This window comes from Atractosteus spatula, chromosome 3 (genome assembly GCF_055471065.1).
Source record: "Atractosteus spatula isolate fAtrSpa1 chromosome 3, fAtrSpa1.hap1, whole genome shotgun sequence".
Taxonomy (NCBI): Eukaryota; Metazoa; Chordata; class Actinopteri; order Semionotiformes; family Lepisosteidae; genus Atractosteus; species Atractosteus spatula.
This window is the reverse complement of record NC_142708.1, coordinates 71,416,694-71,443,209: the sequence shown is the minus strand read 5'-3', so window position 1 is coordinate 71,443,209 and position 26,516 is coordinate 71,416,694. Positions and strand designations below refer to the sequence as shown.

The 26,516-nt window shown below is 53.7% G+C and overlaps 2 protein-coding genes across 4 annotated transcripts in view; one reads left to right on the top strand and one right to left on the bottom strand.

Annotated features, from left to right (window-relative positions):
• Nucleotides 1-17,485, top strand: part of rasgrp4 (RAS guanyl releasing protein 4) — a 48,494-nt gene extending 31,009 nt beyond the window's left edge. For 2 of the 3 annotated variants that reach the window (XM_088912248.1, XM_088912246.1), the window contains 8 exons: nt 7,729-7,809; nt 8,529-8,633; nt 9,420-9,529; nt 10,084-10,228; nt 12,073-12,109; nt 12,924-13,067; nt 13,850-14,091; nt 14,494-17,485. In XM_088912248.1, coding sequence (XP_088768374.1) covers nt 7,729-7,809; nt 8,529-8,633; nt 9,420-9,529; nt 10,084-10,228; nt 12,073-12,109; nt 12,924-13,067; nt 13,850-14,091; nt 14,494-14,718 — 1,089 coding nt within the window. In that variant the 3' untranslated portion in view covers nt 14,719-17,485. The remainder of the gene's footprint in view (nt 1-7,728; nt 7,810-8,528; nt 8,634-9,419; nt 9,530-10,083; nt 10,229-12,072; nt 12,110-12,923; nt 13,068-13,849; nt 14,092-14,493) is intronic. The other variant, XM_088912247.1, reaches the window with a different exon arrangement.
• Nucleotides 17,486-18,130: 645 nt separating this feature from the next.
• On the bottom strand, nt 18,131-23,837 carry LOC148838642 (protein FAM98C). The gene is made up of 9 exons (XM_088910912.1): nt 23,684-23,837; nt 22,553-22,698; nt 21,899-22,024; nt 21,394-21,671; nt 20,538-20,618; nt 20,196-20,312; nt 19,395-19,562; nt 19,075-19,279; nt 18,131-18,829 (listed from the first exon to the last, which is right to left on the bottom strand). The coding sequence occupies exons 1-8, from the start codon at nt 23,725-23,727 to the stop codon at nt 19,133-19,135; spliced, it is 1,107 nt and encodes a 368-aa protein (XP_088767038.1). The 5' UTR covers nt 23,728-23,837; the 3' UTR covers nt 18,131-18,829; nt 19,075-19,132.
• Nucleotides 23,838-26,516: the final 2,679 nt, after the last annotated feature.

Genomic DNA, 26,516 nt, shown 5'->3' with positions numbered 1-26,516 from the left:
GAACAGACTGGGACAGAGGGACAGGAACAGACTGGGACAGAGGGAGAGGAACAGACTGGGAGAGACGGACAGGAACAGACTGGGACAGAGGGAGAGGAACAGACTGGGACAGAGGGAGAGGAACAGACTGGGAGAGAGGGACAGAAACAGACTGGGAGAGAGGGACAGGAACAGACTGGGACAGAGGGAGAGGAACAGACTGGGACAGAGGGAGAGGAACAGACTGGGAGAGAGGGACAGGAACAGACTGGGACAGAGGGAGAGGAACAGACTGGGACAGAGGGACAGGAACAGACTGGGACAGAGGGAGAGGAACAGACTGGGAGAGACGGACAGAAACAGACTGGGAGAGAGGGAGAGGAACAGACTGGGACAGAGGGACAGGAACAGACTGGGAGAGAGGGAGAGGAACAGACTGGGACAGAGGGAGAGGAACAGACTGGGACAGAGGGAGAGGAACAGACTGGGACAGAGGGACAGGAACAGACTGGGACAGAGGGACAGAACAGTCTGGGACAGACGGACGGGAACAGACTGGGACAGAGGGAGAGGAACAGACTGGGAGAGAGGGAGAGGAACAGACTGGGACAGAGGGAGAGGAACAGACTGGGACAGAGGGACAGAACAGTCTGGGACAGACGGACGGGAACAGACTGGGACAGAGGGAGAGGAACAGACTGGGAGAGAGGGAGAGGAACAGACTGGGACAGAGGGAGAGGAACAGACTGGGAGAGAGGGACAGGAACAGACTGGGACAGACGGACAGAAACAGACTGGGACAGAGGGAGAGGAACAGACTGGGAGAGAGGGAGAGGAACAGACTGGGACAGAGGGAGAGGAACAGACTGGGACAGAGGGAGAGGAACAGACTGGGAGAGAGGGACAGGAACAGACTGGGACAGACGGACAGAAACAGACTGGGACAGAGGGAGAGGAACAGACTGGGACAGAGGGAGAGGAACAGACTGGGAGAGAGGGACAGGAACAGACTGGGAGAGAGGGACAGGAACAGACTGGGACAGAGGGAGAGGAACAGACTGGGAGAGAGGGACAGGAACAGACTGGGACAGAGGGAGAGGAACAGACTGGGACAGAGGGAGAGGAACAGACTGGGACAGAGGGAGAGGAACAGACTGGGACAGACGGACAGAAACAGACTGGGACAGAGGGAGAGGAACAGACTGGGACAGAGGGAGAGGAACAGACTGGGAGAGAGGGACAGGAACAGACTGGGACAGACGGACAGAAACAGACTGGGACAGAGGGAGAGGAACAGACTGGGACAGAGGGAGAGGAACAGACTGGGAGAGAGGGACAGGAACAGACTGGGACAGACGGACAGAAACAGACTGGGACAGACGGACAGAAACAGACTGGGACAGAGGGAGAGGAACAGACTGGGACAGAGGGAGAGGAACAGACTGGGAGAGAGGGACAGGAACAGACTGGGACAGAGGGAGAGGAACAGACTGGGAGAGAGGGAGAGGAACAGACTGGGACAGAGGGAGAGGAACAGACTGGGACAGACGGACAGAAACAGACTGGGACAGAGGGAGAGGAACAGACTGGGAGAGAGGGACAGGAACAGACTGGGACAGACGGACGGGAACAGACTGGGACAGAGGGACAGGAACAGACTGGGAGAGAGGGAGAGGAACAGACTGGGAGAGAGGGAGAGGAACAGACTGGGACAGAGGGAGAGGAACAGACTGGGAGAGAGGGACAGAAACAGACTGGGACAGAGGGAGAGGAACAGACTGGGACAGAGGGAGAGGAACAGACTGGGAGAGAGGGAGAGGAACAGACTGGGAGAGAGGGAGAGGAACAGACTGGGACAGAGGGACAGGAACAGACTGGGACAGAGGGAGAGGAACAGACTGGGAGAGAGGGAGAGGAACAGACTGGGAGAGAGGGAGAGGAACAGACTGGGACAGAGGGACAGGAACAGACTGGGACAGAGGGAGAGGAACAGACTGGGAGAGAGGGAGAGGAACAGACTGGGACAGAGGGAGAGGAACAGACTGGGACAGAGGGACAGGAACAGACTGGGAGAGAGGGAGAGGAACAGACTGGGAGAGAGGGAGAGGAACAGACTGGGACAGAGGGAGAGGAACAGACTGGGAGAGAGGGAGAGGAACAGACTGGGACAGAGGGAGAGGAACAGACTGGGACAGAGGGACAGGAACAGACTGGGACAGAGGGAGAGGAACAGACTGGGACAGAGGGACAGGAACAGACTGGGACAGAGGGAGAGGAACAGACTGGGACAGAGGGACAGGAACAGACTGGGACAGAGGGAGAGGAACAGACTGGGAGAGAGGGACAGGAACAGACTGGGACAGAGGGAGAGGAACAGACTGGGACAGAGGGACAGGAACAGACTGGGACAGAGGGAGAGGAACAGACTGGGAGAGAGGGACAGGAACAGACTGGGACAGAGGGACAGGAACAGACTGGGAGAGAGGGACAGGAACAGACTGGGACAGAGGGAGAGGAACAGACTGGGAGAGAGGGAGAGGAACAGACTGGGAGAGAGGGACAGGAACAGACTGGGACAGAGGGACAGAAACAGACTGGGAGAGAGGGACAGGAACAGACTGGGACAGAGGGAGAGGAACAGACTGGGACAGAGGGACAGGAACAGACTGGGACAGAGGGACAGGAACAGACTGGGACAGAGGGACAGGAACAGACTGGGAGAGAGGGAGAGGAACAGACTGGGACAGAGGGACAGGAACAGACTGGGACAGAGGGAGAGGAACAGACTGGGAGAGAGGGAGAGGAACAGACTGGGAGAGAGGGAGAGGAACAGACTGGGACAGAGGGACAGGAACAGACTGGGACAGAGGGAGAGGAACAGACTGGGAGAGAGGGAGAGGAACAGACTGGGACAGAGGGACAGGAACAGACTGGGACAGAGGGAGAGGAACAGACTGGGAGAGAGGGAGAGGAACAGACTGGGAGAGAGGGAGAGGAACAGACTGGGACAGAGGGACAGGAACAGACTGGGACAGAGGGAGAGGAACAGACTGGGAGAGAGGGAGAGGAACAGACTGGGAGAGAGGGAGAGGAACAGACTGGGACAGAGGGACAGGAACAGACTGGGAGAGAGGGACAGGAACAGACTGGGACAGAGGGAGAGGAACAGACTGGGAGAGAGGGACAGGAACAGACTGGGAGAGAGGGAGAGGAACAGACTGGGACAGAGGGACAGGAACAGACTGGGAGAGAGGGACAGGAACAGACTGGGAGAGAGGGAGAGGAACAGACTGGGACAGAGGGAGAGGAACAGACTGGGAGAGAGGGAGAGGAACAGACTGGGAGAGAGGGACAGGAACAGACTGGGAGAGAGGGAGAGGAACAGACTGGGACAGAGGGAGAGGAACAGACTGGGACAGAGGGACAGGAACAGACTGGGAGAGAGGGACAGGAACAGACTGGGACAGAGGGAGAGGAACAGACTGGGACAGAGGGAGAGGAACAGACTGGGAGAGACGGACGGGAACAGACTGGGAGAGAGGGAGAGGAACAGACTGGGACAGAGGGACAGGAACAGACTGGGACAGAGGGACAGGAACAGACTGGGAGAGACGGACGGGAACAGACTGGGAGAGAGGGAGAGGAACAGACTGGGACAGAGGGAGAGGAACAGACTGGGACAGAGGGACAGAAACAGACTGGGAGAGAGGGACAGGAACAGACTGGGACAGAGGGAGAGGAACAGACTGGGACAGAGGGAGAGGAACAGACTGGGAGAGAGGGAGAGGAACAGACTGGGACAGAGGGAGAGGAACAGACTGGGAGAGAGGGACAGGAACAGACTGGGAGAGAGGGAGAGGAACAGACTGGGACAGAGGGAGAGGGAGAGGAACAGACTGGGAGAGAGGGACAGGAACAGACTGGGACAGAGGGAGAGGAACAGACTGGGAGAGAGGGAGAGGAACAGACTGGGACAGAGGGAGAGGAACAGACTGGGAGAGAGGGAGAGGAACAGACTGGGACAGAGGGAGAGGAACAGACTGGGACAGAGGGACAGGAACAGACTGGGACAGAGGGACAGAACAGTCTGGGACAGACGGACGGGAACAGACTGGGACAGAGGGAGAGGAACAGACTGGGAGAGAGGGAGAGGAACAGACTGGGACAGAGGGAGAGGAACAGACTGGGAGAGAGGGACAGAAACAGACTGGGACAGAGGGAGAGGAACAGACTGGGACAGAGGGAGAGGAACAGACTGGGACAGAGGGACAGGAACAGACTGGGACAGAGGGAGAGGAACAGACTGGGACAGAGGGACAGGAACAGACTGGGACAGAGGGACAGGAACAGACTGGGAGAGAGGGACAGAAACAGACTGGGACAGAGGGAGAGGAACAGACTGGGACAGAGGGACAGGAACAGACTGGGAGAGAGGGACAGAAACAGACTGGGACAGAGGGAGAGGAACAGACTGGGACAGAGGGACAGGAACAGACTGGGAGAGAGGGACAGAAACAGACTGGGACAGAGGGAGAGGAACAGACTGGGACAGAGGGAGAGGAACAGACTGGGACAGAGGGACAGGAACAGACTGGGACAGAGGGACAGGAACAGACTGGGAGAGAGGGACAGAAACAGACTGGGACAGAGGGAGAGGAACAGACTGGGACAGAGGGACAGGAACAGACTGGGAGAGAGGGACAGAAACAGACTGGGACAGAGGGAGAGGAACAGACTGGGACAGAGGGACAGGAACAGACTGGGAGAGAGGGACAGAAACAGACTGGGACAGAGGGAGAGGAACAGACTGGGACAGAGGGACAGGAACAGACTGGGACAGAGGGAGAGGAACAGACTGGGACAGAGGGACAGGAACAGACTGGGAGAGAGGGACAGGAACAGACTGGGAGAGAGGGAGAGGAACAGACTGGGACAGAGGGAGAGGAACAGACTGGGACAGAGGGACAGAAACAGACTGGGAGAGAGGGACAGGAACAGACTGGGACAGAGGGAGAGGAACAGACTGGGACAGAGGGACAGGAACAGACTGGGAGAGAGGGAGAGGAACAGACTGGGACAGAGGGAGAGGAACAGACTGGGAGAGAGGGACAGGAACAGACTGGGACAGAGGGAGAGGAACAGACTGGGACAGAGGGACAGGAACAGACTGGGAGAGAGGGACAGGAACAGACTGGGACAGAGGGACAGGAACAGACTGGGAGAGAGGGACAGGAACAGACTGGGACAGAGGGAGAGGAACAGACTGGGACAGAGGGACAGGAACAGACTGGGACAGAGGGAGAGGAACAGACTGGGAGAGACGGACAGGAACAGACTGGGACAGAGGGAGAGGAACAGACTGGGACAGAGGGAGAGGAACAGACTGGGAGAGAGGGACAGAAACAGACTGGGAGAGAGGGACAGGAACAGACTGGGACAGAGGGAGAGGAACAGACTGGGACAGAGGGAGAGGAACAGACTGGGAGAGAGGGACAGGAACAGACTGGGACAGAGGGAGAGGAACAGACTGGGACAGAGGGACAGGAACAGACTGGGACAGAGGGAGAGGAACAGACTGGGAGAGACGGACAGAAACAGACTGGGAGAGAGGGAGAGGAACAGACTGGGACAGAGGGACAGGAACAGACTGGGAGAGAGGGAGAGGAACAGACTGGGACAGAGGGAGAGGAACAGACTGGGACAGAGGGAGAGGAACAGACTGGGACAGAGGGACAGGAACAGACTGGGACAGAGGGACAGAACAGTCTGGGACAGACGGACGGGAACAGACTGGGACAGAGGGAGAGGAACAGACTGGGAGAGAGGGAGAGGAACAGACTGGGACAGAGGGAGAGGAACAGACTGGGACAGAGGGACAGAACAGTCTGGGACAGACGGACGGGAACAGACTGGGACAGAGGGAGAGGAACAGACTGGGAGAGAGGGAGAGGAACAGACTGGGACAGAGGGAGAGGAACAGACTGGGAGAGAGGGACAGGAACAGACTGGGACAGACGGACAGAAACAGACTGGGACAGAGGGAGAGGAACAGACTGGGAGAGAGGGAGAGGAACAGACTGGGACAGAGGGAGAGGAACAGACTGGGACAGAGGGAGAGGAACAGACTGGGAGAGAGGGACAGGAACAGACTGGGACAGACGGACAGAAACAGACTGGGACAGAGGGAGAGGAACAGACTGGGACAGAGGGAGAGGAACAGACTGGGAGAGAGGGACAGGAACAGACTGGGAGAGAGGGACAGGAACAGACTGGGACAGAGGGAGAGGAACAGACTGGGAGAGAGGGACAGGAACAGACTGGGACAGAGGGAGAGGAACAGACTGGGACAGAGGGAGAGGAACAGACTGGGACAGAGGGAGAGGAACAGACTGGGACAGACGGACAGAAACAGACTGGGACAGAGGGAGAGGAACAGACTGGGACAGAGGGAGAGGAACAGACTGGGAGAGAGGGACAGGAACAGACTGGGACAGACGGACAGAAACAGACTGGGACAGAGGGAGAGGAACAGACTGGGACAGAGGGAGAGGAACAGACTGGGAGAGAGGGACAGGAACAGACTGGGACAGACGGACAGAAACAGACTGGGACAGACGGACAGAAACAGACTGGGACAGAGGGAGAGGAACAGACTGGGACAGAGGGAGAGGAACAGACTGGGAGAGAGGGACAGGAACAGACTGGGACAGAGGGAGAGGAACAGACTGGGAGAGAGGGAGAGGAACAGACTGGGACAGAGGGAGAGGAACAGACTGGGACAGACGGACAGAAACAGACTGGGACAGAGGGAGAGGAACAGACTGGGAGAGAGGGACAGGAACAGACTGGGACAGACGGACGGGAACAGACTGGGACAGAGGGACAGGAACAGACTGGGAGAGAGGGAGAGGAACAGACTGGGAGAGAGGGAGAGGAACAGACTGGGACAGAGGGAGAGGAACAGACTGGGAGAGAGGGACAGAAACAGACTGGGACAGAGGGAGAGGAACAGACTGGGACAGAGGGAGAGGAACAGACTGGGAGAGAGGGAGAGGAACAGACTGGGAGAGAGGGAGAGGAACAGACTGGGAGAGAGGGACAGGAACAGACTGGGACAGACGGACAGAAACAGACTGGGACAGAGGGAGAGGAACAGACTGGGAGAGAGGGACAGGAACAGACTGGGACAGACGGACGGGAACAGACTGGGACAGAGGGACAGGAACAGACTGGGAGAGAGGGACAGGAACAGACTGGGACAGACGGACGGGAACAGACTGGGACAGAGGGACAGGAACAGACTGGGACAGAGGGACAGAACAGTCTGGGACAGAGGGACAGGAACAGACTGGGAGAGAGGGAGAGGAACAGACTGGGAGAGAGGGACAGGAAGGAGAGAGACAGAGGGAAGGGAGAGAGAGGAGTGTGTGGAGAAAGGAGAGACAGAGGGAAGGGAGAGAGAGAAATCTATGTCTGTAGATTTCAGTTTACTTTAATTTTTGTTTTGTTACGTGTTCATTTTATTATTTTTATTTGCTTTGGCAACACTGATTGTACCCATTGGTCATGCTAATAAAGCACCTTGAATTGAACTGAACTGAGAGGAGTGTGGAGGGAAGGGAGAGAGAGGGAGGGAAGAGTCAGTACAGCACAGGCTGACTCAGGGAGAATGGGAGAAAGAGAGAAAGGGAGGAGTGTGAGTGTGCTCTGTGACCCAGCCTGACACTGTGTGACCTTGTGTGTCCCCAGCTGTCTCTAGACCTGTACTACACAGAGGATGAGATCTACGAGCTCTCCTATACCAAGGAACCTAAGAACCCTAAATTACAGGTGCGAAAGAGACCACAACACAGGACATTACAGCATGGTATTGTACAGTACAACCCCATATACCGCGCTATGATACAATGCAGGACAGAACAGCACAGCGCAACCCAATGCAGCATAGAACAGTATAGTATAGAACAGTATAACCCAGTACAGAAGAGGGAAGCTCAGAGCCCTTTAAAAACAGCGTAGCATAGGACAGACAGTATAGTACTGCACAATGAAACAAGGTACCATACAGTACAGTACAGCACAATGGAAAAGCACTGTATACTGCAGCTCAACAAACTACAACACAGAGTAGCTCCACACAGTATAGTGTAACACAGCACTGTGTAGTACAGCAGAGTATAACCTGGTACAGCACAGCGCCACACAACACACCATTGCACAGAGGAGAGTGATACACGCTATGGTCCAACACCGCAGAGCAGGAAACATTGACAGCCGAGCTCCGTACACAGCGGTGTACAGGATGCAAGAAAAACAGAGTGCGGGGTGTTCGTATCCAGACAGCGCAATGGGGCCTACATACAAAAGGCATGGTTTCAATACGGCTGCTTTAAAAATCCTGCTGGCTTCCTAGGCTCCTTAGAAAACCCAGTACATTGTAACGCAGCCGGGGCACGCAGTCATAAAGAACAGTGTGATGTGATTACGTTACGTGCTCTCTGTCTCTCTCTCTCCCCCACCCTCTCTTCCTCCCTCGGCCTGCTCTCCAGCCTGCCACCCCAGTGAAGCCCCCAATGATAGCGGACTGGGCGTCCGGCGTGGCCCCCCGCCTCGACCCCGCCACCATCTCCAAGCACGTCAAACAGATGGTTGACGTAAGGACACTCTCATTCTGATTTGACAGTTTTTAGGTTAAATATATTTTCCCCTGTTAAAATGCTTAATAACAATGGCTTACACTTATATGGCGCTTTTCTGGACACTCCACTCAGAGCGCTTTACAGGTAATGGGGATCCCCTCCACCCCCACCAGTGTGCAGCCCCCCCTGGATGATGTGACGGCAGCCATAGTGCGCCAGTCCTCTCCCCACATACCAGCTCTCAGTGGGAGGAGAGCAGAGTGATGAAGCCAGTTCAGAGATGGGGATTATTAGGAGGCCATGATTGGTGAGGGCCAATGGGAAATTTGGCCAGGACACCACCCTAATGCCCTGGGATTGTTAATTACCTCAGAGAGTCAAGACCTCAGTTTTACGTGTCATCTGAAGGACGGCATTTTATTTTACAGTATAGTGTCCCCGTCACTATACTGGGGCATTAGGACCCACACAGACTGCAGGGTGAGCGCCCCCTACTGGTTCCTGTAACACCTCTTCCAGCAGCAGTTTTTCCCAGGAGTCTCCCATCCAGGTACTGGACAGGCTCACACCTGCTGAGCTCCAGGGGGCTGCCAGCTGGGAGCTGTGGAGTGATAAATGGAATTACAGGCATAAATTCGTCTAGAGCTCTGAACAGCCACACAGCAAAGCCTGACTGGTTTCTTCCAGACTGTCACCTGATTTAACTGACATTTGTTTATTTACTTATTTTACTGGAAGTATGCCTTCACCTGTGAACCTGCAGGCATCTCTCATTGCCTGTGTGTCTGTCGCCCCCTACAGTCCATCATGAAGAACTATGACCACAACCTGGACGGCTACATTGCACTGGAGGACTTTGAGAAGATTGCTGCCAGCTTTCCATTCTCCTTCTGCACACAAGAGAGCGACAGGTCAGACACACAGGCAGACAGACTGTAAACCACCAGGAGAGACAGACAGTCCCACACACACACACTGCCAGGAGAGACAGACAGCCACACACACCCCACCAGGAGAGACAGACAGCCACACACACCCTACCAGGAGAGACAGACAGCCACACACCCCCCACTAGGAGAGACAGACAGCCACACACACCCCACCAGGAGAGACAGACAGCCACACACACCCCACCAGGAGAGACAGACAGCCACACACACCCCACTAGGAGAGACAGACAGCCACACACACCCCACCAGGAGAGACAGACAGCCACACACACCCCACTAGGAGAGACAGACAGCCACACACACCCCACCAGGAGAGACAGACAGCCACACACACCCCACCAGGAGAGACAGACAGCCACACACACCCCACCAGGAGAGACAGACAGCCCTCCCCTTTCCTTCCTCCTCTATCCCCCATTCCCCCTCTCTCGTTCTTGAGCTCCTGTTTTTATGATGTGATTTCTGCTCCAGCAGAGTGCTGGGCTAACTCAGCGCGGGCTCTGCTCTCTGTCCAGGCAGGGGGAGATCAGCCGTGAGGAGATCACCTCCTACTTCATGCGGGGGATGTCTGTCTGTGCCAAGCTGGGCTTCAACATCCTGCACAACTTCCAGGAGACAACGTACAAGAGGCCCACCTTCTGCGACGCCTGCGGGGGCTTTGTGAGGCACCTCTTCTGTCTCTGTATCTCTCTCCTTCGCACTGTCTCTCTCCCTCTGTCACTGTCATCCCCACTGTCTCTCTCCCTCTGTCACTGTCTCTCCCTCTGTCACTGTCATCTCCACTGTCTCTCTCCCTCTGTCACTGTCTCTCCCTCTGTCACTGTCATCCCCACTGTCTCTCCCTCTGCCACTGTCATCCCCACTGTCTCTCTCCCTCTGCCACTGTCATCCCCACTGTCTCTCCCTCTGTCACTGTCATCCCCACTGTCTCTCTCCCTCTGTCACTGTCATCCCCACTGTCTCTCTCTCTCTGTCACTGTCATCCCCACTGTCTCTCCCTCTGTCACTGTCATCCCCACTGTCTCTCTCCCTCTGCCACTGTCATCCCCACTGTCTCCCTCTGTCACTGTCATCCCCACTGTCTCTCTCCCTCTGCCACTGTCATCCCCACTGTCTCTCCCTCTGCCACTGTCATCCCCACTGTCTCTCTCCCTCTGTCACTGTCTCTCCCTCTGTCACTGTCATCCCCACTGTCTCTCTCCCTCTGCCACTGTCATCCCCACAGTCTCTCCCTCTGCCACTGTCATCCCCACTGTCTCTCTCCCTCTGTCACTGTCATCCCCACTGTCTCTCTCCCTCTGTCACTGTCTCTCCCTCTGTCACTGTCATCCCCACTGTCTCTCTCCCTCTGTCACTGTCATCTCCACTGTCAATTCAATTCAATTCAATTCAAGGTGCTTTATTAGCATGACCGATGGGTACAATCAGTGTTGCCAAAGCAAATGAAAGTAATGATATTTACATGAAACAAAACAAAAATAGAAGTAAAATAAAATCTACAGACATATTACAGACATTTACAACAAAGACATATTATACAATATTGACATATTCTGTAGGCGGCTGGAGCATTATTGGGAGACAGACTCACTGTTCCTCAGGCTGTGACAGGAGATCACATACTGGGCTGCCAGTTCAACTGAGTTCCCTCCTCCCTCTCCCAGTAGGATTGGGACCCGTTGTGATTCTGGCAGGTGTGGGAACTCTGGGATTAGATTTCTGAATTTAGGGAAGAATGTTTCTCTAATCCCAGAGTATCTGTCACAGTGCAGTAGGAAGTGCACCTCTGTCTCTATTTCTCCCCGCTGGCAGTGGGAGCACAGCCTGTCCTCTCTGGACAGCCAGGTCTGCCTGTGTCGCCCAGTTTCTATGGCCAGGTTGTGGTCACTGAGCCTGTACTTCGTCAGGGTCTGTTTCTGTTTGTTATTTTTTTTGTCTGTCTCTCTCTCTGTCACTGTCATCTGCACTGTCTCTCTCTCTCTGTCACTGTCATCCCCACTGTCTCTCTCCCTCTGTCACTGTCATCCCCACTGTCTCTCTCTCTCTGTCACTGTCATCCCCACTGTCTCTCTCCCTCTGTCACTGTCATCCCCACTGTCTCTCTCTCTCTGTCACTGTCATCCCCACTGTCTCTCCCTCTGCCACTGTCATCCCCACTGTCTCTCCCTCTGTCACTGTCATCCCCACTGTCTCTCTCTCTGTCACTGTCATCCCCACTGTCTCTCTCCCTCTGCCACTGTCATCCCCACTGTCTGTCTCACTCTGCAGTCCCTATCTCTCTCGCTCTGTCAGTGTCCCTCTCTTACTCTGGGGGTGTGACTCAACCCCGCTCTGTGTAACTGCTGTGTGACTCAACCCCACTCTGAGTAACTGCTGTGTGACTCAACCCCACTCTTTGTAACTCAACCCCACTCTGAGTAACTGCTGTGTGACTCAACCCCACTCTGAGTAACTGCTGTGTGACTCACTCTGAGTAACTGCTGTATATGTCTCCTGTCTTTCAGCTCTGGGGAGTCATCAAACAGGGCTATCGCTGCAGAGGTAAGACAAGCCTTTCATACACCAACAACCTTCCTTCTATAAGAACACAGCGAGCAGCACGTCCGATGCTTTTCTGTACTAACCAGAATATCGCCGTGCCCGGCGCTGACCAGTCTCTCTGTTGCTGGCCGCCGTGCCCGGCGCTGACCAGTCTCTCTGTTACTGGCCGCCGTGCCCGGCGCTGACCAGTCTCTCTGTTGCTGGCCGCTGTGCCCGGCGCTGACCAGTCTCTCTGTTACTGGCCGCCGTGCCCGGCGCTGACCAGTCTCTCTGTTGCTGGCCGCCGTGCCCGGCGCTGACCAGTCTCTCTGTTGCTGGCCGCCGTGCCCGGCGCTGACCAGTCCCTCTGTTGCTGGCCGCCGTGCCCGGTGCTGACCAGTCTCTCTGTTGCTGGCCGCTGTGCCCGGCGCTGACCAGTCTCTCTGTTACTGGCCGCCGTGCCCGGCGCTGACCAGTCTCTCTGTTGCTGGCCGCCGTGCCCGGCGCTGACCAGTCTCTCTGTTACTGGCCGCCGTGCCCGGCGCTGACCAGTCTCTCTGTTGCTGGCCGCCGTGCCCGGCGCTGACCAGTCCCTCTGTTGCTGGCCGCCGTGCCCGGTGCTGACCAGCCCCTCTGTTACTGGCCACTGTGCCCGGTGCTGACCAGCCCCTCTGTTACTGGCCACCATGCCCGGCGCTGACCAGTCCCTCTGTTACTGGCCACTGTGCCTGGTGCTGACCAGCCCCTCTGTTGCTGGCCACTGTGCCCGGTGCTGACCAGCCCCTCTGTTACTGGCCACCATGCCCGGCGCTGACCAGTCCCTCTCTCTGTCCAGACTGCGGGGTGAACTGTCACCGGCACTGTAAGGACCAGGTGGTGCTGGAGTGCCACAAGCGCTTCCCCGTGCTGCCTGGCGATGCCCCGCCTTCCTGCCCCTCCACGCCAGCTCCCGAGACCTGCAGCAAGACCCCCAGCTGGAGTGAGTGACCCCTCTGCCTCCCGGAACTGCCCCACCTAGTCCACGCTAGCGCAGCAAAAACAGATCCACGCCCTCTCGTTAGCCCGGACGACCCGGAAAACCTGGTGCCACGAGGAAAGCGAGCACAGCGCCATCGCCGTATCCACACGGAAACGAGATCAGATCACTTTATTGGCCATATACAGTCTCTTGTATTGGGAATTTGTCTTTTCACAGACCCCAGCTTGCTCTCCATGAGACACACAGACAGGGAGAGAAGCTGGGGGTCAGAGCGCAGGGTCAGCCATTTATTCAGCACCCCTGGAGCAGCTGGGGTTAAGGGCCTTGCTCAGGGGCCCAATGGAGTAGGATTCCTCTGTCGGCTGTGGGATACGAACTGGCAACCTTCCAGCCACAGGCGCAGATCCTCAGCCACAGAGCCACCGCTCCGCCCCTGCGTGCCAACAAGAATCAGAAAACAGCAGATTACAGAAAACAGATAGATCAGGAGAGAGCAGCTGATGACATAAGACAGCAGAGGTTATGTCCCGGGGTGAATGTGAAGCCAGAGGTTTCACATACTTACAGCTAGGACCAATTTTCCCCGAAGCCAGAAAGTCTCTGGACTGCAAGGGTGGAAACCCACGCGAATACGAGGAGAGCATGCAAACTCCACATAGACAGCACCCCAGGTCCGGATCTGGACCCCGGCTCCAGCGCTGTTAGGCAGCAACGCGCCGATTCGAAGGTTTTCATGAGCACAGGTGCACTGCGTCACGGTGCTGCCCTTCTCTGCCCCCCAGGCTCGGAAGAGGACGCCTTCGTGTTCCCCCAGGGCGGGGGCGAGGGCCTCCAGGGCCACTCCCGGTCGCTGGGGCCCGGGATGGACTCGGCCCGCTGGGTCTCGCAGCTCTCGGATCGCTCCACCCAGACGGACCCGGGGGTCTGGACCCCGGGCCCCGTGGACAGAGGGGGCAGGACGGACCCCGGCTCGCCCGCCCCGGGACCCCTGCCGCCCCTGCAGAGAGCGCAGCCCCCGGAGAAGGTCAGCAGACGAGAAACCCGCAGTGGGGGGGGGGCGCTTCCCGTGGGAATGTGATCCCGGCGGATCAAATCTCACTGCTGCACGGGGCTCAATTTCCACGGCAACGCTCATCTGGACGGGCCGGCCAGCTTGGGCCGTAAAAGAGCCCAAGTCAAGTTTTGTGAGAGATCCCTCAGGGGCTGGAAATGGACAGCTCCTGGACTGGACAGCTCCTGGACTGGACAGCTCCGGGACTGGACGGGACGATTAACTGCCACATGAAAACAAAATGGCTACGGTCCCAGCGGGAGACAGAGCTGCGTTTCTCCGCACAGAAAACATGGGAGCGCACTGCAGTGTAACTCCAGAACCGGGTCCTCTGTTTACATCAGATCTCAGTCTGTCTCTCTCTCTCTCACACAGGTGTCTGAGCGCCCCCTGCGGGAGAAACTGAGCCCCTGCGCCAGCCAGCTGTGCCGACAGAGCCAGGACCGTGGGTCGCTGGTGTCCCACAGGTCGCTGAGGTCACAGGGGTCGCTGAGGTCACAGGGGTCCCAGGCCTCGCTGGGGGCCGGGGAGTCTCCGCCCGTCTCCTTCCTCATCATGAAGATGGAGGAGCTGCAGCTACCGCGCAACGCCAAGACCTGAGCGGACACGCGGACGCCACCCCGCCAGTCCCTGCCTGTCCAGACTCCCCTGACCCCCAGCTACCCCCACGCCCGCCACCATGACAAACAGCATTTGTAGCTAATGAGCTCGTCCCAGCACACTCCCGTCCTCCAGCGGGTCCGCCGGCACCCCAGCGCCGGCGCTGAAATGGGGGCACGCGGTTCCCTCTTGTGAAAAGCGGCGCCGCGCTCGGACCGCGCCGTGCCGGGGAGGGCAGACGGCCGCGCGGGAGGACGGAGGAATCATCGCTTCGGGGGCGGCCCGGCGCAGACGCGTCAAGGCCGACAGGATATCGCCCTGCGAGTCTCGCTGGGAACGTCCGTCCCAGCACACTGCTGACACTGCGGCTGGTCGGCCTCGCCCGCTCGCCCGCGGAAACGCAGCGTCGATCACCAGTAACCAGGGGCTGCGACGCCAGCTGGCCCAGCGGGGCCTCCAGGACCTCTCACTAACACAGACCGGATCAGGTCTTTTTCCTGCCAGTTCTACTGCTTAACCTCCGAATGTTTTTTGTCCGGAATGTCTCCAAGGTCGCAGGTGCGAGGAGCACGGCCATCCAGAACCACCCACAGCGAGTCACACAGCCGCCTTAACAGTCGTGGGGGCCCTGGGACAGGATCGGGGTCCACATGGTTCCCAAAAGCCCAGACCCCTTAGAACAGTTTCCTGTGGCACCGCATGGGGAACGGCCTTGGTGTATGTGTCTCCAGTGTGTGTTGTCCAGGTCTCCCAGCTCTGGACTGGGACGCACTGGTAAGACATGAGGTGTAATGGATTTGCCTCTGCCTGGGTTTTGAACCCTCCTGTGTAAAAGAGCCCAAGTCAAGTTTTGTGAGAGATCCCTCAGGGGCTGGAAATGGACACGGCTCAGTCCGAAGAGCGCCGCACAAACGCTGAAAAGACTGAAAGACCAGCAACCAGCTAGATTCATCCAGGGTAACATCAGGGCGGTAGGAACAATTCAGCCACTCCCGTGCACTTCAGAACCATCTTGCTTGCTTGAAGATCAGGTTTTAGAACAGTGAAGCTGAAATTAACAATAATTTGCAACATGAAAGAAACGGCAGGTGAGGGAGAGCGTGTGTGGGAGTGTGACTGTGAGCACACGTGTGCGTGTAGGTACGAGTGCGTGTGCGTGAGCCTAGGTTTCCAGGTGCATGGGTGTGTGCGTGCATATATGTGTATGTGTTTGAGTCTGTGGGAGCACTGGTGAGGGAACATCAAGCCATTCCTTCGCAGTGCACAGCAAGAAACAGATCCCCACAGGCAATATGAAAAAGTTGCAATGGCAGCACCACCAACACTGGCATCTTCTCGACCTGCCCCCTGCTGGCCATTGAAGTGATGGCAGGTCTCTGACGGCAAGAGGGAGGGCCAGCCCGGGGCTCCTGGGTTTCCACACACCTCTCCCCTCTGGTGTGTAAGTGCCCGGTGGGGAATCTGCAGTTTGTTTGGGAGTTGCTTAATTATTTGTCACCGGTTCATGATGTTCATACATTGCAGAGCTCCGTATAAACTGTGAGGGCGCCCTCAGAGCTCCATGTAAACACTGAGGGGCCATACAGGGCGCCATATAACCCTAAGGAAGCGATGAGGAGAGAGGAGCCACTGAGCTCTGTCTGTGCTCCTCCAGCTCCTGCCTTCCAGAGCAACAGCAATAATGAGAAAGGCAATAAGCTCAGACTGCCAATTCACTTCTTCCACAAAAAGCCTTTCTGACCTTCTACTGTATCTCCCTCTCCCCTCTTCCTCCCAGTATGACTCTGCCTCTCTCCTCTTCCTCCCTGTACCTATATCACCTTTGCATCACTCTTTCCTCCTTGTATTGCAATCACCCCCTTCTCTGTCCCCCTCCCCTCTCTGTCCCTTCTTTCCTCCCTCTCCATTATCCCTCCTCTCTGTACCCCTCCCTCCACATGACCACTTTCTCTACCCCTCCCTCCCTCCCCATCACCCCCTCTTTCTACCGCTCCCTCCCCATCACCCCCCTCTCTGTACCCCTCCCTCCCCTCTCTGTCCCTTCTTTCCTCCCTCTCCATCACCCCCCTCTCTGTACCCCTCCCTCCCCTCTCTGTTCCTTCTTTCCTCCCTCTCCATTACCCCTCCTCTCTGTACCCCTCCCTCCCCTCTCTGTCCCTTCTTTCCTCCCTCCCCATCACCCCCCTCTCTGTACCCCTCCCTCCACATGAACACTTTCTCTACCCCTCCCTCCCCATCACCCCCTCTTTCTACCCCTCCCTCCCCATCACCCCCCCTCTCTGTACCCCTCCCTCCCTTCTCTGTCCCTTCTTTCCTCCCTCCCCATCACCCCCCTCTCTACACCTCCCTCCCCATCACCCCCCTCTGTACCCCTCCCATCACCCCGCCTCTCTCTACCCCTCCCTCCCCATCACCCCACCTCTCTCTACCCCTCCCTCTCCATTATCCTCCCTCCCCCCCCAATCACCCCTCTCTCTCCATTATCCCTCCTCTCTCCATCAGTTTCTGACTCCTTCTCTGTCCCCTCCTGCCCCCTCTTCACACTTACTGCACTGCCAGAAACAGACTTGATGCTCTTTTATTTAAAACAACAAAAGTAGATCTTATTTATTGAATCTGTGCATTAATGTTTTTTTAAACACTTAAATTTTTTGTAGCAGACATGCAATGTGATTGTTTTATTTCTGTATGGAAAAAGGAGAATTTTTCATCTTGAGGGCATTAGACCCTAAATGAGAATGTTTTAATAAAAAAATGGAATTATGTCTGATTTTGTCTCTCACAGTTATTTTTTAATTTTCTTTAGTAACAGCAGTAGCAATATCTGGAGGAGTAACAGCATGTAGCAGGAGTAACAGTAGTAGTTAAAGCAGTACCAATAGTAGCAACAAAGGTATTAGTGTAACAGAGTAACTGCAGAGTTAGTAAGATCAGTAGTCTATAGTAGTAGCAGCAGGTATAGTGACTATACTAGTAGCAGAGTATGTAGTAACTATAGTAGGAGCAGGTATCCTAATATCCCTCTGCATCAACCATCCACACAACAACGGTTGGAGAGGAGTTAATATCCTGGTAAGGACACTTACTTTCAGTCCTTGCTATTCCAGCCACACCTGCGTACACGCACGCACACACGCTCGCACACACGCTCGCACACACGCTCGCACTTCTGTACGGAGAAGACCTCCCGCCAGCTCCCTCTGCCTGTCTGCGCTCATCTGCTAGTCCAGACCTCATGAGAGGTCAGCACTGGGATTGTACAGCAGCACAGTGGAGACACTTTCTCAGATACTGTATGAACACTAGCAATACACGCAACACGTCAACATACACACACTCTCTGGTACACACACCAGTACACACATTGTCTGATAAACACACACAACACTGAGTATAAAAAAAAGACCGCAAGGAAAGTCAATGTTTTTATTCAAACAAAATATGCCTCTTAGATTGAGATTGATTTACAATAATAACGCAATTATTTAAAGTTTAAAGTTCAATTAAAGTTCTGAAATTTTACATTGACCCCAACATAACTATACCCATTTTATTTGAGAATTAGTAATAACTCTAATATCTTGCAGTCTCTCTGCTTCCCATCATACTACCAAATGCGTAACCATTTGCGGTTTTTGTTAAGACAGTGCAATCAGTTTGCTCACCGATTAGTGAATGTACAGTCTAGTCTAGTGCCAGAAATAACAGAATACTGTGGGCTGTGATGAGACAAACCCTTGTTATTTTCCATAAACCAGGAATCAACATTTTTTGCAAGGAGCAGTCAGGGGTGCCTCCTACTAGCAAGGCTGGCAATTGAAAAAAAAAGGTTACTAACTGATCTCCAGGAGAAAGATCTCTACATACCTTATTAAATATGTTGGCAGAGATCACTGAAACAGTTTGTCGTGATCAAACCTAATAAGCACGACACCAGCAGTAATACTAACACACCAAAACCAAGAACAGCCCACACTGGAAGAAACTTTTAGATACATACTGGGATACAAAAATATATAGATATACATACTTGTGCATATATATTTAATCACATACAGTGCATTCCTCTGGTGATTCAATGATTTTGCTGCACAATGTCTCCAACAGTCCACTGTACACAGAAACACAACACACAGAAGAGTTAACCCAGAAGAGAAAGAAACACACAAAACAAATTAAAACACAACCACACAACCTGCTTTGTTGTGTATAAATCAAATTAAGGTTTCAGACAAAACCATATATTGATGTCTCTGTCTTTGTCTCCTACTCAACTGTGTCTCTCCCCACCCCCTTCTCCTCCTCCTCCCTCTCTCTGTCCCTCTCCCCCTGTCTCAGCTCCCTCTCATTCCTCACCTGAGTCTGGAGGTCAGCAGTACGTGATGCCTGGAAGTGGACAGGCTCCTCCTCTTCCTCACTCTTTCTTCTTGTTCTTCTTCTTGCCGGAGTACCTCCGACCGCCGCGGCCTCCCCCTCCCTGTCTCCGGGCTCCCCAGGAGGGCATGGGCGGTTCAATCTCCCCAGGGCGGCCCCCTCGGTCCGGCACACTGCCCATCAGCACCTGGGCACACAGCCAGAGGGAGACGAGTGAGTCTCCCAGCCTCGCAGCTCGCACGGGGAGTCACCTCCGCCGGACAGACCCCCCAAACCCCCTGCCCCCTGCCCCAAGCGCTCGCCTTGTTGACAGCGCAGCAGGTGACGCGCCGGGCCTCTCCGCAGCTCGTGGCCACGATGCGCGACTGGTCCTCCCTGGCGGCCAGCAGGTGGCAGAGGGAGGTGGCCGGCAGTGGGGAGAGAGCGCCCTCTAGAGGCTGCAGCACGGTCGACATCAACCGACTCCGGTCCTGATGGGGAGAGCAAGAGACAGAGCCGGTAGAGGACATCACCTCCGTCCGGCCACGAGCCGGCTGCGTTTTCACGTCAAGAGAGCACTTCTGAACAGAGTCAGAGCGACAGGGAATGAGACCGAAAGCAAGATGGGCAGAGGAAGAGAGTGTGAGGTGGACAGAGAAAAGACAGTGAGAGAAAGAGAGAGTGAGATGGACAGAGAAAAGACGGTAGAGATAGTAAGAGAAAGAGAGAGGGTGAGATGGACAGAGAAAAGACAGTAGAGACAGTAAGAGAAAGAGAGAGGGTGAGATGGACAGAGTGAGAAATAAGGAGAGAGCAAGAGAGAGTGTGAGATGGAGAGAGAGCGAGGGAGAGTGTGAGATGGACAGAGAAAAGACAGTAGAGACAGTAAGAGCGAGAGAGAACGAGAGTGAGATGGAGAGAGAGACAGCAAGGGAAAGTGTGAGACGGAGAGAACGAGGGACAGTGTGCGATGGACAGAGAGAGGAAGAGTATGAGATGGACAGAGAGAGGGACAGTGTGAGTTGGACAGAGAGAGGGAGGGAGAGTGTGAGATGGACAGAGTGAGAGAATAGAGACAGTGGCGGTGAGAGAGACTGGCAGGGGAGACTGTGAGAGGGCCATACCTGTCCTCTCTCGCCCCAGTGGAAAGAGCCGACCGTGACCTGGAAGCGCTTGATCATCATGTGACGCCGACACTCATATTCCTGACGGAGAGCCTGATGGATCTCCTCCATGCGGGCCTGAGAGGGGCCGGAAGACACAGAGGGAGGGGCAGCTGTGTGACTGGGCTTGTTGCTGCTGTTGTAGGCTAATACACAAGGCAAACTACCTTTACTACCATTACAACGAGAGAGGTCATAAAACGTACTGTGAGTAATTCAGTACTAAAGTCCCTTCAACATCCCCATCAGTAGCTCTCATGCCTGAACCCTTCCTCCCCCAGCACTACCCCGGTGGCATCGTACCCATTGCTCCGAGGTTAAGGGCAACTTCAGCAGTGGCCTTGGGGGAGCGCCCCCTGGCAGTCGGGCAAGGCGTGACACCACCTGTATACCAGACAACAAGACTTTGTGTTACCAGTGACGATTAACTTGGATGAAAAACTGAAAGGCTGCCAACAAGAAAATGCACTGCAATTCATAAACAATTGAATATAAAGTGCAGTCTGAACAGGAGAGCGATGAGGTGATTGTGTAACTGTCTCTCACCTGTTCATGTGTACACGTGTGTCCCTGTCCAGACTGACCTGTGTGTATGAACCTGTCCAGATTTATATGAGTGTCTGTGTACCTGTCCAGACTGACCTGTGTGTATGAACCTGTCCAGATTTATATGAGTGTCTGTGTACCTGTCCAGACTGACCTGTGTGTATGAACCTGTCCAGATTTATATGAGTGTCTGTGTACCTGTCCAGACTGACCTGTGTGCATGAACCTGTCCAGATTTATATAAGTGTCTATGTACCTGTCCAGACTGACTTGTGTGTATGAACCTGTCCAGATTTATATAAGTGTCTATGTACCTGTCCAGACTGACTTGTGTGTATGAACCTGTCCAGATTTATACGAGTGTCTGTGTACCTGTCCAGACTGACTTGTGTGTATGAACCTGTCCAGATTCATATGAGTGTCTGTGTACCTGTCCAGACTGACCAGTGTGCATGAACCTGTCCAGATTTCTAAGATAGTTTGTGTATCGGATGGATACACTGGTCCAGACTGACCAGTGTGTATTAATCTGTTCAGATTTATAAGATTGTTGGTATTTCAGGTGCATCTACCTGTCCAGCCTCAACTGTGCGTGGACCAGTGGCAGACTCACCTCACCTTGTACCACAGTCAACAAGGAGCTGGGCTGAGTCTCAGGCTGGAGATCCAGGGCCCGGCACAGCAGGACCAGCTCTCTCTCCATTTCTCCACTGTCTCCTGTGTCTTTATCTACAGCTCTTGCCTCCCCCTGTCCCTCCTCTGTGCCTGCTTTCCCTTCTCCCCTCGTTTCCTCCTCTCCGCCTCTCGCCGCCCGCGCTCCCTCTGCCTCCCCCTGGTGCCGCTCTCTTGCTTGTAGAATCTGTGTCGCCTGGAGCTCGGAGACCAGGAACTCTGCACACAGAAAGGCCGACAGGCACCCGCTTCACACACACCGTACAAACAGGAAAAGACCTTCACTGACACTGACCCCCCATATACATCACAGCACCTACAGGCTCACAGTCGACATATATCCTCCGGTTTCTCCTACAGCCCTCCCCCTGTCCCACTCCTACCCCCCTCTCTCTCCGTCTCTCTGCTTCGTTCTCTCCATTTCATCCCCCCCCCCCCCCTCTGACCGATGGCGGTGCGGCGTGCGTGCGCGCTGTCCAGGCCGTGCCCCAGGGCGGGGTGAGGGCAGTGCAGCTCCTCCAGTGCGGCGCTCAGCTGCTCCAGGGCCGCAGGGCAGGCGCTGCCGTCACAGCCTGGAGAAACACAGCAGGGCCACGCATCAGCCCTCTCCCTCCTCTTCCTTGCCCAACGCCGCGTCTCGGCGGGATAACCCGGCGTGAGTGGCGAGGAGGAGAGAGGCCATGCGTCTGTGATGACAAGACCGGTAGCGATGCGCTTCTTATCTCCTACACCTGCCAGACAGATCTGGCCGTCAGCACTCTGGGCACACAGAAGTAGGTTAAACTGGGCGGGCCCTGTCGTCAGCGTGGGGTGTGCAGGGAGTGTTTCAGCAGCAGGTGCAGAAGGAGTTTAGAGCCACAGGTCTCTGACTGGCTTGTTGGATGTAGACAGAGTGCAGCCACCTGCAAATATTTTCAGATTTACCAAGATAAACGTGTGCTTAAAGTTAGGGTCTCCTGTGTCGTAACGGTCCCATCCCAGAAACAGGAATTATCTCTGCTTTTCTCCGTGGAGAGTTCCATTATCAACATCATTTTCATACACACTGAGAGTGTTGACAATATGCATGTTGTGAATAGAGGAAAAAGCTGTACAGTGACCTTGTCCAGGGCTGCTGCTGTCCTGTTCCAGACCACCAGAGTCCCTCAGCTGTGACAGGAGCCAGAGAATGAGAGGAGGGAACACAGAGCACTGTGCATCCTCACACTGACACTGACACCCACTGCCACACACACCGTCTCTGTACCTAAGAGAGAGAACAGGAGGCTACAGTAACAGTACAGTAACAGTCCTGTTACAGTAGGGGCTACAGTCCCAGTACAGTCGAACAGTCCTGTTACAATAGGAGCTACAGTCCCAGTACAGTCGAACAGTCCTGTTACAGTAGGGGCTACAGTCCCAGTGCAGGAGAACAGTCCTGTTACAATAGGAGCTACAGTCCCAGTACAGTAGAACGGTCCTGTTACAATAGGAGCTACAGTCCCAGTACAGTCGAACAGTCCTGTTACAGTAGGGGCTACAGTCCTGTTACAATAGGGGCTACAGTCCCAGTACAGTAGAACAGTCCTGTTACAATAGGAGCTCCAGTCCCAGTGCAGTAGAACAGTCCTGTTACAGTAGGAGCTACAGTCCCAGTGCAGGAGGACAGTCCTGTTACAATAGGAGCTACAGTCCCAGTGCAGGAGGACAGTCCTGTTACAATAGGAGCTGCAGTCCCAGTGCAGTGGGACAGTCCTGTTACAGTAGGAGCTACAGTCCCAGTACAGTAGAACAGTCCTGTTACAATAGGGGCTACAGTTCCAGTACAGTAGAACAGTCCTGTTACAATAGGAGCTACAGTCCCAGTACAGTAGAACGGTCCTGTTACAATAGGGGCTACAGTCCCAGTACAGTAGAACGGTCCTGTTACAATAGGAGCTACAGTCCCAGTAGAGTGGAACAGTCCTGTTACAATTGGAGCTACAGTCCCAGTACAAAAAGTTCTATTATCATGGGGCTACAATCCCCTGTAATAACATAACAGGTCCTGCACAAGACACGAGCTTTGCAGTACGAAAATGAAAAGCAAGTCGGATTGTAAGTATTGGCTGACGCACGTCTCACACAAGAAGCTGCTGCAATGTTACTGAACACGGCTCTGCTGTTCGATAGCTGTCACCCTGACGGAATACTCCTCAACTTTTAAACAACAACTTACCGCATTCATTGATTTAATGATTGAGGACACTCACCCTAAAGCTCGGAGAGTACCTAACATCCCTTTGTCTTCGTCCATGGGGCTCTCGAAACTGCTCTTATTTGAAACCACGAAATAAAAGACACACTGAACACTTCAGACAACAAACAAAATAACGCCGCAAAACACTTCCTGGTTTTGCGACTACCAATGCCATCGAACAAACTAGGCATTACTAGACCCTCACAGATTACAGTGCTGATGATTCGCCATGTCCTGACTAATTCATCTTAATCATTTAAAATGTAACACGCAATGTAAATGTTATATGACTGGAATATTAATGTGGAACCGGGTTTATTTCCCAACCTTTGAATACAAAAAAAGACTTAGGAAAGAAAACCTACGCTAACCATCATTTATTCCAAGGTCCGCCTGCTCTGTTGTGGGTAAGTTTACTCATTGCTGCTTTCGAACGAAGAAACCATGTATTGGCTACGCCGTAAATTTTAATAAAAATAACTTGTAAAAAGCTTATAACTTGTAAAAATAACTTATATGTAAAAAGCAAGCAGCCATATCACTGCAATTCACAACTAGCAACCCATTGAAGCTATGCAGGTGTGAGCCTGGTAAGTACCTGGATGGGAGACCTCCTGGGAAAAACTAAGGTTGCTGCTGGAAGAGGTGTTAGTGGGACCAGCAGGGAGCCCTCACCCTGCAGTCTGAGTGGGTCCTAATGCCCCAGTATAGTGATGGGGACACTATATTGTAAAAAGGCTCCGGATGAGATGTAAAACTGAGGTCCTGACTCTCTGTGGTCATTAACAATTGCTTCTCGAAAAGAGTAGGGGTGTAACCCCGGTGTCCTGGTCAAATTTCCCATTGGCCCTTACCAATCATGGCCTCCTAATAATCCCCATCTCTGAACTGGCTTCATCACTCTGCTCTCCTCCCCACTGAGAGCTGGTGTGTGGGAGAGTACTGGTGCATAACCCAGGTGTGGGAAAAACACTGGTGGTGGTGGAGGGGATCCCCATTACCTGTAAAGCACTTTGAGTGGAGTGTCCAGAAAACCACCATATAAGTGTAAGCAATTATTTATTATTATTATTATTATTATTATTATTATTGTGCTGGTTACCATGGCATTAAGTGGCCGGGGAGCACGCGACTCAGAGTTAAGCAGTTCTCACGAGGGAAAAGGAGGCCTTGCCACAATCGTTTGAATACGTTTAATTTATTAAAGACTTCAATTTGCATTCAAATTTCCTATAGGTCTGACCTGGACCCCCTGGAGGTAGTGGCCGAGAGGAGAATGGTGTCCAAACTAGAGGCCATCATGGACAACGTCTCCCATCCCCCCTATGACATGCTTGTGAGAATGAAGAGCACGTTCAGCAATAGGCTGATCCACAGTGCGACAGGGAGCGCTACAGGAGGTCTTTCTTGCCTTCTGTCATAAGACTGTACAACGCATCCACTGTGTGTCTGGGCAGGGGCAACATTGACATTGACCTGTTTTTGGACTAAACAGTAAACTCTCTGCTAGATCAGGCTTTCCCATTTAAAACCGTTTTTGTGCAATACAAATTTTTTGTGTTCTGTTCTGGTTTGTTCTTTGTGTATTCTGGACTGTGAGCAACTCTTCTTAGTGCACTTCTCACTGTACTGATTGTATTGTATTATTATTGAATAATTTCATACACTTTTCAGCTGTTTTACTGAATTTCTCGCACAGGATCAATTAACTGTCTATTTCTATTTTCCCTATAAAATTTAGGAGAGCAAAAATACCAAAACCAGCAGGCCATAGAAAATTCAAGGCAACACTTTGAATTTGCCTTGTAAACAAAAAAAAGTTTCTTTTTCACATCTGCATGGTCTTCTGAAGTTGATTTTTTCCCCACATGGCAGTGTTGCTGGTCCTCGAGCTTCCTGCTGCAGGTCTCAATCCAGATGACGAAAGCATGGTCTCGTCACGTGATCTGCCCAGAGTGGGGCCTGGATCTCTACAACACCAGTCAAGGAGCGCCCTTGCTGCAGGCCCGGACATTGTGCTGGTGGAAGATGGGCACGGATCTGGGCTGCAGCTATTTTAGGCCACTGCTGGCGCAGACCTTTCCTCAACAGCCTGGAGTCCTCTTTCTCTGTCAGCTGCATTAATTCTAAGGTTATGGGACACAGTCAACACAGCAGACCAGAGTGAACTTCAAGTTGGAGCACTTTACACAAAGAGTAGCGGGATGTGGGTCAGACTGCTCAGCCTTGTGCTTGAAGCTGCCATCCTGTAGTCCTTCAAGAAACGATCCTTGAACCAATTAGCTGCTAACTACAGCAGGCAGATGAGCCAAATGGTCTCCTCTCCTTTGCACTCATGTTTTTCATTACTGCATCCTTGAAGATGAACAATCTTTGAGCATCAAGATGCCAGTAAAACCTACGGACTCAAATTGGAGCCCCAATTCAGTTATTGATATTGGTCATACTAAATCACCTAACCAATAGATTAGGGGCATGTGTGTAATCAATTGATCAATCAAGTAACATTCCCATGAAGAGAACATTGGTTCGTGACGGCTGAAGGATATTCTGATTTTTGCTCTGATCAGAGAAGTGTTCTAGGCTTTGGAAATCGAATGTTTATAGATTGTGAGAAAGGTGCTCTGCAGGCCAGGGGTTTTAAACACCAGATGTCCTGGGACTAGGACAAAATAACACATGCGGACTCAAAATTAAAAGAGAGCAATTAAAAGTAAGCCTTGCTGGACCCACCCCAAGCTCAAAGACATGAAAAAGTACCTCTGGACAGAAAGCAAATCCTAAAAGCAAGGTCTCATTTGTTTGGCTTTTTTCCACTTTATGGATCATGTGTTTTAAATCAAAAG

Coding starts and splice junctions, on each gene's coding strand:
- LOC148838642 (XM_088910912.1), bottom strand. CDS start 23,727: ATGGACGAAGACAAAGGGATGTTAGGTACTCTCCGAGCTTTAGG. Junction 22,699..23,683: donor GGTACTCTCCGAGCTTTAGG/GTGAGTGTCCTC, acceptor TCTCTCTCTTAG/GTACAGAGACGGTGTGTGTG. Junction 20,619..21,393: donor TGACTGTGGTACAAGGTGAG/GTGAGTCTGCCA, acceptor TCTGGTATACAG/GTGGTGTCACGCCTTGCCCG.